At 49.5% G+C, this 14,283-nt stretch overlaps 1 protein-coding gene across 1 annotated transcript in view; it reads left to right on the top strand.

Annotated features, from left to right (window-relative positions):
- Positions 1 to 14,283, top strand: part of csmd2 (CUB and Sushi multiple domains 2) — an 895,829-nt gene that overhangs the window by 645,762 nt on the left and 235,784 nt on the right. The window contains 2 exon segments of the mRNA XM_031789283.1: positions 11,252 to 11,397; positions 13,291 to 13,371. Of these exon segments, the coding sequence (XP_031645143.1) occupies positions 11,252 to 11,397; positions 13,291 to 13,371 (227 nt within the window).

Below are 14,283 nucleotides of genomic sequence, written 5' to 3' on the forward strand. Positions count from 1 at the left end.
ACCAACATTACCAACATTACCAACATTACCAACATTTACCAACATTACCAACATTTACCAACATTACCAACATTTACCAACATTTGCCAACATTGCCAACATTTGCCAACATTACCAACATTTACCAACATTTACCAACATTAACAACATTTACCAACATTAACTACATTTACCAACATTACCAACATTTATCAACATTACCAACATTTACAAACATTTACCAACATTTACCAACATTACCAACATTACCAACAATTACCAACAATTACCAACATTTACCAACATTTACCAACATTACCAATATTACCAACATTACGACCATGAATACAGAATACGGCTTTCCAGAAGCGGATCCTTTGTTCGGAACTCCACTCTGGACACTGACTCACGGATCTCATCCCAGTGGTCGACCCAAAACAACGGAGAGGCTGCAGGAGAGGCAGACGGAGCGGCCTACGGGTCAGACTCAGAAGGCGAGCACACCATCCACCACTCCAGAGCATATTACTCGCCAATGTCCAATCTCTAGACAACAAGGTGGATGAAATTAGGGCACGAGTTGATTTCCAGAGAGACATCAGAGATTGTAACATTTTATGTTTCACGGAAACATGGATCACTCCGTATATGAGTCGGTACAACCACCCTGTTTCTTCACACGTCGACAGACGTCGACAGAAACAAACATCTCTCTGGTACGAAGAAGGGTGGGGGAGTATGGTGTAACATCATTTTGTTCACCTGACCTAGAATTCCTTACAATCAAATGCAGACCACATTATCTACCAAGATAATTATTTTAGGCTATAGTCACAGCCGTGTATATCACCCCCCAAGCAGATACCTCGACGGCCCTGAAAGAACTGGACTTCACTGGAAACCATATATCCTGAGGCTGAATTTATTGTAGCTGGGGATTTTTAACAAAGCTAATCTGAGAACAAGGCTCCCTAAAATCTAGTATCATATCAAACGTCTCGAACGCGCGACACAAGCTCGTATCATTCTGGACCATTGATACTCTAACTTTCGTGATGCATACAAAGCCCTCCCCCTCCCTCCATTTGGCAAATCTGACCATGACTCCATTCTGTAGATCCCAGCCTATAGACAAAAACCGAAACAGGAGACGCCCATGCTCAGGTCTATCCAACGCTGGCCTGACCAATCTTCTGGGCAACCTCAGAAAACAACATTGAGATATACGCTGACTCGGTGAGCGAGTTTATTAGCAAGTACATTGGTGACTGTGACTAGACAGAAACCATGGATTGATGGCAGCATTCGCGCAAAACTGAGAGTGCGAACCACCGCTATTAATCACGGGAATACATAAAGAAAACCAGCCCCGTCGCGGACATCGACGTCTTGCTCCCAGACAAATTAAACCACTTCTTTGCTCGCTTTGAGGACAAAGAGGCCTCCTACCAAAGCCTGTGGGCTCTCCTTCTCCATGGCCAACGTGAGTAAAACATTTAAGCGTGTTAACCCTCGCAAGGCTGCCGGCCCAGACGGCATCCCCAGCCGCGTCCTCAGAGCATGTGCAGACCAGCTGCCTGGTGTGTTTACAGACATATTCAATCAATCCCTATCCCAATCTGCAGTGCCCACATGCTTCAGATGGCCACCATTGTTCCTGTTCCCAAGAAAGCTGAGATAACTGAACTTAATAAAGACTTCCGCCCCGTAGCACTCACTTCTGTCATCATTAAGTGCTTTGAGAGACTAGTCAAGGATCATATCACCTCCACCTTAGGTGATACCCTAGACCCACTCCAATTTGCTTACTGCCCCAATAGATCCACAGAGATGCAATCGCCATCACACTGCACACTGCCCTATCCCATCTGGACAAGAGGAATACCTATGTAAGAATGCTGTTCATTGACTACAGCTCACCATTTAACACCAGAGTACCCTCCAAACTCGTCATTAAGCTCGACCCCGCCCTGTGCAACTGGGTCCTGGACTTTCTGACGGGCCACCCCCAGGTGGTGAGGGTAGGTAACAACATCTCCACCGCGCTGATCCTCAACACAGGGGCCCCACAAGGGTGCGCCCTCTCCTGTACTCCCTGTTCAACCACGACTGTGTGGCCATGCACGCCTCCAACTCAATCATCAAGTTTGCAGATGACACTACAGTGGTAGGCTTGATTACCAACAACAACGAGGTGGCTTACAGGGAGGAGGTGAGGGCTCTGGGAGTGTGGTGTCAGGAAAATAACCTCACACTCAACGTCCAAAAAACTACGGAGATGATTGTGGACTTCAAGAAACAGCAGAGGGAGCACCCCCCCACATCAACAGGACAGTAGTGGAGAAGGTGGAAAGTTTTAAGTTCCTCGGCGTACACATCATGGACAAACTGAAATGGTCCACCCACACACGCAGCGTGGTGAAGAAGGTGCAACAGCGCCTCTTCAACCTCAGGAAGCTGATGAAATGTGGCTTTTCACCTAAATCCCTCATAAACTTTTACAGATGCACAATTGAGAGCATTCTGTCGGGCTGTATCACCGCCTGGTACGGCAACTGCTCTGCCCACAACTGCAAGGCTCTCCAAAGGGTAGTGCGATCTGCACAACGCATCATTGGGGGCAAACACCTACAGCACCCGATGTCAGAGGAAGGCCAAAAAGATCATCAAGGACAACAAACACCCGAGCCACTGCCTGTTCACCCCTCTATCATCCAGAAGGAGAGGGTGGACTTTGGGATGCTGTCTATCACTATATAGGGAATAGGGTGGACTTTGGGCTATATAGGGAATAGGGTGGACGTTGGGATGCTGCCTACTGAGACTGAATGCTCCTGGTTTAACCTTGGAGGGCAGCTTGAGTTTGTTGTCTTTGAGGTAGAAACAAGTTACATAACATACAGTTCATTTTTTATTGTTGAAGTTGTTGTTGCCCTTGTGCTAAATTGTGTTTTTGTGAAAATGTGCAACTTGTGAGTTTGTCTCTTGAATTGGATCAAGGCCTACACAATATATCCTGCCATTCTCAAAGGATATGTAAGGAAAGTGGATCATGTCTTTGTCCATAGAACCCTGCATCTGTCAGACACAACTGAACAAGATACTAGATGTCCTTTTCTCTCTCTCTCACGCTCTCTCTCTCGTGCTATCTCTCTCACGCTCTCTCTCTCGTGCTCTCTCTCTCACGCTCTCTCTCGTGCTATCTCTCTCACGCTCTCTCTCGCGCTCTCTCTCTCGCGCTCTCTCTCTCTCGCTCTATCTCTCTCTCGCTCTATCCTCTCTCTCGCTCTCTCTCTCTCTCACGATCTCTCTCTCACGCGCTCTCTCGTGCTCTCTCTCACGCTCTCTCTCTCTCTCTCACGCTCTCTCTCTCACGCTCTCTCCCTCGGCGCTCCCTCTCTCACGCTCTCTCTCTCGCGCTCTATCTCTCTCTCGCTCTCTCTCTTGCTCTCTTTCTCTCTCTCTCTCTCTCACATATTCAGAATGTAGGGTAGGGATAGGATTTAACCTGCGTGATGTTGCAAGTGTCCCTTCATGTCCCCTCTGTGACTTCCCTCCGTGTCCCCTCTGTGACTTCCCTCCGTGTCCCCTCTGTGACTTCCCTCCGTGTCCCCTCTGTGACTCCCCTCCGTGTCCCCTCTGTGACTTCCCTCCATGTCCCCTCTGTGACTTCCCTCCATGTCTCCTCTGTGACTTCCCTTCATGTCCCCTCTGTGACTTTCCTCTGTGACTTCCCTTCATGTCTCCTCTGTGACTTCCCTCCATGTCTCCTCTGTGACTTCCCTTCATGTCTCCTCTGTGACTTCCCTCCATGTCTCCTCTGTGACTTCCCTTCATGTCTCCTCTGTGACTTCCCTCCATGTCTCCTCTGTGACTTCCCTCCATGTCTCCTCTGTAACTTCCCTTCATGTCCCCTCTGTGACTTCCCTCCGTGTCTCCTCTGTGACTTCCCTCCATGTCCCCTCTGTGACTTCCCTCCGTGTCCCCTCTGTGACTTCCCTCCATGTCTCCTCTGTGACTTCCCTTCATGTCTCCTCTGTGACTTCCCTCCATGTCTCCTCTGTGACTTCCCTTCATGTCTCCTCTGTGACTTCCCTCCATGTCTCCTCTGTGACTTCCCTTCATGTCTCCTCTGTGACTTCCCTCCATGTCCCCTCTGTGACTTCCCTCCATGTCTCCTCTGTGACCTCCCTTCATGTCCCCTCTGTGACTTCCCTCCGTGTCTCCTCTGTGACTTCCCTACATGTCTCCTCTGTGACTTCCCTCCATGTCTCCTCTGTGACTTCCCTTCATGTCTCCTCTGTGACTTCCCTCCATGTCTCCTCTGTGACTTCCCTTCATGTCTCCTCTGTGACTTCCCTCCATGTCTCCTCTGTGACTTCCCTCCATGTCTCCTCTGTAACTTCCCTTCATGTCCCCTCTGTGACTTCCCTCCGTGTCTCCTCTGTGACTTCCCTCCATGTCCCCTCTGTGACTTCCCTCCATGTCCCCTCTGTGACTTCCCTCCATGTCTCCTCTGTGACTTCCCTTCATGCCTCCTCTGTGACTTCCCTCCGGGTCTCCTCTGTGACTTCCCTCCAAGTCCCCTCTGTGACTTCCCTCCATGTCCCCTCTGTGACTTCCCTCCATGTCCCCTCTGTGACTTCCCTTCATGTCTCCTCTGTGACGTCTAGAAATATTTCATCCCACTTAACCCTCCCGCTGTACTCAGGTCATTTTCACCTCCATGATATTATGCAACTTGAAATTTGATGACTTGTCCTAGACTGACCCTAATATTACAAAAGTGAAATGTTGCCTTTATTCACGTATCGAAACACATACGAAAAAACAACAGATACTAATATTGTCATGGGTACGTATCCGGGCATGTCCAGACATGTGGTCTTGTCCAAGGTGCTGAAGCCATGATTGTGCGTTTCACTGCTGAACAGGTTCTAGAACAGATTTTTTCACATGTCCAGCAAGACTACTCTGATTCCGAAGAGGAAGTGGAGGATGTGGAGGATGTGTCAGATGATAAAGATGTGAAGGAATACAGCCCAGAGCATGATGTATCATCTTCAGAAGAAGAAGAAGAAGATGTGAAGGAATACAGCCCAGAGCATGATGTATCATCTTCAGAAGAAGAAGAAGAAGATGTGAAGGAATACAGCCCAGAGCATGATGTATCATCTTCAGAAGAAGAAGAAGAAGATGTGAAGGAATACAGCCCAGAGCATGATGTATCATCTTCAGAAGAAGAAGAAGAAGATGTGAAGGAATACAGCCCAGAGCATGATGTATCATCTTCAGAAGAAGAAGAAGAAATCCCTCAAGCTGAAAGCGAGACTTGGCAAAAATGGCAAAATCAAATGGTCCTCAGTGGCATATCACAAACAGGGAAGGATGTCAGAACATAAGGTCATGGAGATGACATCAGGACCCACAACGTATGCCGTTTCCCATGCCCATGACATGGCCTCAACATTCTACCTGTTCATCACTTACTCAAGACTGCTACGATTTGATGACCATGAGTCAAGACCTGCAAGACGTGCGACAGACAAACTGACAGCCATAAGAGATGTCTGGGACAAGTGGTGGTATAGCGGCTGCTATACTTCTACAACCCAGGGCCTGACGTGACAGTGGATGAGCCACTGGTTATATATATATATAATAAAAGTGATTTTCACCACTGACTTCTGTGACTGTTTCTGTGTGACAACCGATACTAATAATTACCGATGATGCTAATCTCTTCTTGCCAAAAGGTCGTTGTCCTTTCTGGCAGTATATGCCCAGCAAGCCAGCAAAATATGGCATCAAGTCATGGGGTGGTCTGTGACGCCAAATCCAGCTACGCTTGGAAGATGCAAATCTACACCGGGAAGCTAACTAATGGAGGCCCGGAGAAGAACCAGGGGATGCGGGTTGTGCTTGAGGTGACAGAGGGACTTGAGGTCACGTGACTTCACTTCTTATGAACTCGGACGGCAGCTCCTGAAGAGGAACGTCACCATGGTGGGCACAGTTCGAAAGAACAAGTCTGAGCTCCCACCTGCACTGCTTGCGTCAAAGGAAAGAGAGGTCTTCTCATCAAAGTTTGCCTTCACCACCACTCTAGTTGCCTACCTCCAAAGAAAGACAAGAATGTGTTACTTCTGAGCACACTGCACCCAGAGGCTGAAATTAGCCATCGCCAGGACAGGAAGCCAGCCATGATCCTAGACTACAACTGCAACAAAGGATGTGTGGACAACCTAGATAAGGTGATTGGAACGTACAGCTGCAGAATGATGACTGCCCGCTGGCCCCTGGTCATCTTCCACAACATCATTGATGTTTCCTTCTACAATGCCTTTGTGATATGGAGAGAGACCAGCCCTAGCTGGATGCCTCGTAAGCGCAACAAGAGGAGGGTGTTCCTGGAGCTGCTGGGAAAGGCACTTGTAACTCCATTCATCGAAAGAAGAGAGCGTCTCCCCCGCACAGACGCATCTGCAGCAGTTGTGAAAGCTGTTCAGAGGGCTAGATCTCATCATCAACCTGAGGAGCCACTATCCACTGCCCCAGCCACTGCCCTAGCCACTGCCCCAGCCACTGCCCCAGCCACTGCCCCAGCCACTGCCCTAGCCACTGCCCCAGCCACTGCCCCAGCCACTACCCTATCCACTTCCCTAGCCACTGCCCCAGCCACTGCCCCAGCCACTGCCCCAGCCACTGCCCCAGCCACTACCCTATCCACTGCCCCAGCCACTGCCCCAGCCACTACCCTATCCACTGCCCTATCCACTGCCCCAGCCACTGCCCCAGCCACTACCCCAGCCACTGCCCCAGCCACTGCCCTATCCACTACCCCCAGCCACTGCCCCAGCCACTGCCCTAGCCACTGCCCCAGCCACTGCCCTAGCCACTGCCCCAGCCACTGCCCTAGCCACTGCCCCAGCCACTGCCCCAGCCACTGCCCTAGTCACTGCCCCAGCCACTGCCCCAGCCACTGCCCTAGCCACTGCCCCAGCCACTGCCCCAGCCACTGCCCTAGCCACTACCCCAGCCACTGCCCTAGCCACTACCCCAGCCACTGCCCTAGCCACTGCCCCAGCCACTGCCCTAGCCACTACCCCAGCCACTGCCCTAGCCACTACCCCAGCCACTGCCCTAGCCACTACCCCAGCCACTGCCCCAGCCACTGCCCCAGCCACTGCCCTAGCCACTGCCCCAGCCACTGCCCTAGCCACTACCCCAGCCACTGCCCCAGCCACTGCCCTAGCACTGCCCTAGCCACTTGCCCCTAGCCACTGCCCCAGCCACTGCCCCAGCCACTGCCCTAGCCACTGCCCTAGCCACTGCCCTAGCCACTGCCCAGCCACTGCCCCAGCCACTGCCCCTAGCCACTGCCCTAGCCACTACCCTAGCCACTGCCCCAGCCACTGCCCCCAGCCACTGCCCCTAGCCACTGCCCCAGCCACTGCCCTAGCCACTGCCCCACCTGCCCCCAGCCACTGCCCTAGCCACTGCCCCAGCCACTAGCCCTAGCCACTGCCCCAGCCACTGCCCCAGCCACTACCCTATCCCACTGCCCCAGCCACTGCCCCAGCGCCTACCCCTATCCACTGCCCTATCCACTGCCCCAGCCACTTGCCCCAGCCACTGCCCCAGCCACTGACCCCAGCCACTGCCCCAGCCACTGCCCTAGCCACTGCCCCAGCCACTGCCCTAGCCACTGCCCCAGCCACTGCCCTAGCCACTGCCCCAGCCACTGCCCCAGCCACATGCCCTAGCCACTGCCCCCAGCACTGCCCCAAGCCACTGCCCTAGACATGCCCCCAGCCACTGCCCCAGCCACTGCCCTAGCCACTACCCCAGCCACTGCCCTAGCCACTACCCCCAGCCACTGCCCTAGCCACTGCCCCAGCCACTTGCCCTAGCCACTACCCCAGCCACTGCCCTAGCCACTACCCCAGCCCACTGCCCTAGCCACTAACCCCAGCCACCTGCCCCAGCCACTGCCCAGCCACTGCCCTAGCCACTGCCCCAGCCACTGCCCTAGCCACTACCCCAGCCACTGCCCCAGCCACTGCCCTAGCCACTGCCCCAGCCATGCCCTAGCCACTGCCCTAGCCACTGCCCCAGCCACTGCCCCAGCCACTGCCCCAGCCACTGCCCTAGCCACTGCCCTAGCCACTGCCCCAAGCCACTGCCCCAGCCACTGCCCCAGCCACTGCCCTAGCCCACTGCCCTAGCCACTGCCCCAGCCACTGCCCTGCCACTACCAAGCCCACCCCAGCCACTGCCCCAGCCACTGCCCTAGCCACTGCCCCAGCCACTGCCCCAGCCACTGCCCCAGCCACTGCCCCAGCCACTGCCCTAGCCACTACCCCAGCCACTGCCCCAGCCACTGCCCTAGCCACTGCCCCAGCCACTGCCCTAGCCACTGCCCTAGCCACTGCCCCAGCCACTGCCCCAGCCACTGCCCCAGCCACTGCCCTAGCCACTGCCCTAGCCACTGCCCTAGCCACTGCCCTAGCCACTGCCCCAGCAAGTAAGAGGAAGAGGTGTCAGATCTGCCCACCAAAGAAGGACTCTACAACACATACTGTGTGCTGCAGGTGTAAGAAATATATCTGCAAAGGCTGTGCACATGCATACTGTCACACGTGTGCTCATTGGGGGTTTAGTCAAGGCCAGTTTGACCCGGAGCACACAGGTGTATTATGAGGACAATTTAACCCAAACATCATTGTTGCTTTGACAAAGTCTGAAGCTGATGCTGTATTATCATATGTATTATGAAATATTAATTTACGTTTGTCCCTCATTTGAAGGACAACCCTTTTCAGTGGACTCTTGTTTCAACATGGTGAAACTGTTATATTTAAATAAATAAAAACTCAATTCAAAACAAATCTAGTGTTTTGTGGTGGAAAAACTGAGCGGGTCGAGCATCACATCCCTGTTACCCTGCTACCATGTTACCCTGTTACCCTGCTACCATGTTACCATGTTACCATGTTACCATGTTACCCTGCTACCATGTTACCATGTTACCCTGTTACCATGTTACCCTGCTACCATGTTACCATGTTACCCTGTTACCCTGCTACCATGTTACCATGTTACCCTGTTACCCTGCTACCATGTTACCCTGCTACCATGTTACCCTGTTACCCTGTTACCCTGCTACCATGTTACAATGTTACCCTGTTACCCTGTTACCCTGCTACCATGTTACAATGTTACCCTGTTACCCTGCTACCATGTTACCCCTGCTACCATGTTACCATGTTACCATGTTACCATGTTACCCTGCTACCATGTTACCATGTTACCCTGTTACCCTGCTACCATGTTACCCTGCTACCATGTTACCCTGTTACCCTGTTACCCTGCTACCATGTTACAATGTTACCCTGTTACCCTGTTACCCTGCTACCATGTTACCCTGCTACCACGTTACCATGATACCCTGCTACCATGTTACCCTGTTACCATGTTACCCTGTTACCTTGTTACCATGTTACCCTGTTACCATGTTACCATGTTACCCTGTTACCATGTACCCTGCTACCATGTTACCCTGCTACCATGTTATCCTGTTACCATGTTACCCTGTTACCCTGCTACCCTGCTACCCTGTTACCATGTTACCATGTTACCCTGCTACCATGTTACCATGTTACCCTGCTACCATGTTACCATGTTACCCTGCTAACATGTTACCCTGCTACCACGTTACCCTGCTACCATGTCACCCTGTTACCATGTTACCCTGCTACCTTGTTACCCTGCTACCATGTTACCATGTTACCCTGTTACCATGTTACCCTGTTACCCTGTTACCATGTTACCCTGTTACCATGTTACCATGTTACCCTGCTATCCTGTTACCCTGTTACCATGCTACCATGTTACCATGTTACCATGTTACCCTGTTACCATGTTACCATGTTACCCTGTTACCATGTTACCCTGCTACCATGTTACCCTGTTACCATGTTACCCTGTTACCATGTTACCCTGCTATCCTGTTACCCTGTTACCCTGCTACCATGTTACCCTGCTACCATGTTACCATGTTACCCTGCTACCATGTTACCATGTTACCCTGCTAACATGTAACCCTGCTACCACGTTAACCTGCTACCATGTCACCCTGTTACCATGTTACCCTGCTACCTTGTTACCCTGCTACCATGTTACCATGTTACCATGTTACCCTGTTACCATGTTACCCTGTTACCCTGCTATCCTGTACCCTGTTACCCTGTTACCATGTTACCATGTTACCATGTTACCCTGTTACCATGTTACCCTGCTACCATGTTACCCTGTTACCATGTTACCATGTTACCCTGCTATCCTGTTACCCTGTTACCCTGTTACCCTGTTACCCTGTTACCCTGTTACCATATTACCCTGTTACCATGTTACCATGTTACCCTGTTACCATGTTACCCTGTTACCATGTTACCATGTTACCCTGTTACCATGTTACCATGTTACCCTGTTACCCTGTTACCCTGTTACCATGTTACCATGTTACCCTGTTACCCTGTTACCCTGTTACCCTGCTATCCTGTTACCATGTTACCATGTTACCCTGTTACCCTGCTATCCTGTTACCATGTTACCATGTTACCCTGTTACCATGTTACCCTGTTACCCCTGCTACCATGTTACCCTGTTACCCTGCTACCATGTTACCCTGTTACCCTGTTACCATGTTACTGACTTAAGATGTGATTGTCAACTCTGTTATGGCCTCCCCTACTTCACTGATAATAGTATTTTTTATTTGACTTTGATTGTAAAACATGTTTTTTAATGCAGTTGAACATGTGCTCTTTATAGCAGAGTGTTACAATTAGGTGAAAAATCAACCATTTTTCTTGACCAAGTTCTCAATAGAAACCAAATGGACCAACCATCACATCTCAACCAGTTACTGTGTCTGCCGCTGAGCGACCGATTGGGTTTGTGACTTGCTTGGCTATAGCACTGTGATGGGTTCCAAAATGGCACCCTCTTCCCTATATGGTGCACTACTTTAGACCAGGGCCCATAGGGTAGTAGTGCACTATGTAGGGGATAGGGTGCTATTTGGGACTAAGACTGTGAAATAGCTATCTTTCGCCTGGTGTAATCTTGGATGGACACACACACACACACTGACAGCTAAAGACCGTTGGTTCTAGAGCTGAATGGCTGACGAGGAATCTGGTCGTCTGATATGCCACGCCACCAAGGACCCCTTTTAAAATCTGACCCCTCACCTGTCACCCCTCAGGGACGGCCCCCAGGAGACAGCCAGGAAGCTAGGTGTGTTTACGGATGGTGAGCCCAATGAACCAGCAAGCAGCACGTCCAATCAGATCCTAGTTCGTTTCCGTAGCAACACTGAGAAAGGTGGATTGTTCCGAATCAACTATCAAGGTATGTAGAGTATCATCTCTCTCTGACTCTCTGTCACTCATTTCAATTTTAATTGAAGGGCTTTATTGGCATGTGAAACATTTGTTAAAAGCAAGTGAAGTAGATTATTTTTTTATTTTTTATTTCACCTTTATTTAACCAGGTAGGCTAGTTGAGAACACCTTTATTTAACCAGGTAGGCTAGTTGAGAACACCTTTATTTAACCAGGTAGGCTAGTTGAGAACACCTTTATTTAACCAGGTAGGCTAGTTGAGAACACCTTTATTTAACCAGGTAGGCTAGTTGAGAACACCTTTATTTAACCAGGTAGGCTAGTTGAGAACACCTTTATTTAACCAGGTAGGCTAGTTGAGAACACCTTTATTTAACCAGGTAGGCCAGTTGAGAACAAGTTCTCATTTGCAACTGCGACCTGGCCAAGATAAAGCAAAGCAGTTCGACACATGAAACAACAACACAGAGTTACACATGGAGTAAACAAACATACAGTCAACAACACAGAGTTACACATGTCAATAACACAATAGAAAAAAGAAAGTCTATATACAGTGTGAGGAGGTAAGGCAATAAATAGGCCATAGTAGCGAAGTAAGTAATTACAATTTAGCAGATTAACACTGGTGTGATAGATGAGCAGATGATGATGTGCAGGTAGAAATACTGGTGTGATACCTATCCTCAGTGCAGTTGGCAGCTTGGAGGAGGTGCTCTTGTTCTCCATGGATTTATCGGTGGTGACAGTGTTACCTATCCTCAGTGCAGTTGGCAGCGTGGAGGAGGTGCTCTTATTCTCCATGGATTTATCGGTGGTGACAGTGTTACCTATCCTCAGTGCAGTTGGCAGCTTGGAGGAGGTGCTCTTATTCTCCATGGATTTATCGGTGGTGACAGTGTTACCTATCCTCAGTGCAGTTGGCAGCTTGGAGGAGGTGCTCTTATTCTCCATGGATTTATCGGTGGTGACAGTGTTACCTATCCTCAGTGCAGTTGGCAGCTTGGAGGAGGTGCTCTTATTCTCCATGGATTTATCGGTGGTGACAGTGTTACCTATCCTCAGTGCAGTTGGCAGCTTGGAGGAGGTGCTCTTATTCTCCATGGATTTATCGGTGGTGACAGTGTTACCTATCCTCAGTGCAGTTGGCAGCTTGGAGGAGGTGCTCTTATTCTCCATGGATTTATCGGTGGTGACAGTGTTACCTATCCTCAGTGCAGTTGGCAGCTTGGAGGAGGTGCTCTTATTCTCCATGGACTTTACAAAAAAGTTTGAAAAAGGCCTTTGCTTTCCTGACTGACTGCGTGTATTGGTTCCTGACTTCCCTGAACAGTTGCATATCACGGGGACTATTCGATGCTGATGCAGAACGCCACAGGATGTTTTTGTGCTGGTCGAGGGTAGTCAGGTCTGGAGTGAACCAAGGCCTATATCTGTTCATAGTTCTACATTTTTTGAATGGGGCATGCTTATTTAGGATGGTGAGGAAAGCACGTTTAAAGAACAACCAGGCGTCCTCTACTGATGGGATGAGGTCAGTATCCTTTCAGGATACCCCGGCCAGGTCAATTAGAAAGGCCTGCTCACTGAAGTGTTTTAGGGAGCGTTTGACAGTGATGAGGGGTAGTCGTTTGACCGCGTCCCATAACGGACGTAGGCAGAGGCAGTGATTGCTGAGATCCTGATTGAAAACAGCAGAGGTTTATTTTGAGGGCAAGTTGGTCAGGTTAAAATACATAAAAAATGGACAGTAAACATTTCACTCACAAAACTTCCCAAAAAATTAAGACATTTCAAATGTCATAGTAAGTGTTATAATTAAGTCCCAAAGGGAATTTCAATTATCATAAATATGGGTTATATTTACAATAGTGTTTGTTCTTTCTCTCTCTCTCTCTAGCATACACGCTCCAGTTCTGCCTGCCTCCCTCCATTATACCCAATGCTGACATCTTAATGGCCAGCAAGGAATTTAAAATTGGTAAGTCAACATGCATACACACACACACACACACACACACACACACACACACACACACACACACACACACACACACACACACACACACACACACACACACACACACACACACACAGCGTTGAGGAGAAACGGCTCCTCCATAGCAAGGACTACACATTCAATTGAGCCATGGCTGATTCACTGCCAAACTACAGTACCCAGAGGGCCATGGGTGAACAGGAAATTAATAATGATGACCCAAACAGAGCAAGAGGAGATTGTTGCATTTGAAATGATAGATCACATTTGGATTGCATCCCAAATGAAACTTTAATCGCTATATAGTACACTACTTTAGACCAGAGACCTATGGCACCCTAATCCCTATATAGTACACTACTTTAGACCAGAGACCTATGGCACCCTAATCCCTATATAGTACACTACTTTAGACCAGAGACCTATGGCACCCTAATCCCTATATAGTACACTACTTTAGACCAGAGACCTATGGCACCCTAATCCCTATATAGTACACTACTTTAGACCAGAGACCTATGGCACCCTAATCCCTATATAGTACACTACTTTAGACCAGAGACCTATGGCACCCTAATCCCTATATAGTACACTACTTTAGACCAGAGTCCTATAGAACCCTATTCCCTATATAGTGCACTACTTTAGACCAGAGACCTATGGCACCCTATTCCCTATATAGTACACTACTTTAGACCAGAGCCCTATGGAACCCTATTCCCTATATAGTACACTACTTTAGACCAGAGCCCTATGGAACCCTATTCCCTATATAGTACGCTACTTTAGACCAGAGCCCTATGTAGATATTGAGAGAGACAGATGCAAGATGGTCTCACATTATGGATTTGGGATGTTTCTCCTGTTTGTGTGGATGAAATAATGAAGAAAAAT

The sequence above is a fragment of the Oncorhynchus kisutch genome, linkage group LG14, assembly GCF_002021735.2.
Source record: "Oncorhynchus kisutch isolate 150728-3 linkage group LG14, Okis_V2, whole genome shotgun sequence".
Classification (NCBI taxonomy): Eukaryota; Metazoa; Chordata; class Actinopteri; order Salmoniformes; family Salmonidae; genus Oncorhynchus; species Oncorhynchus kisutch.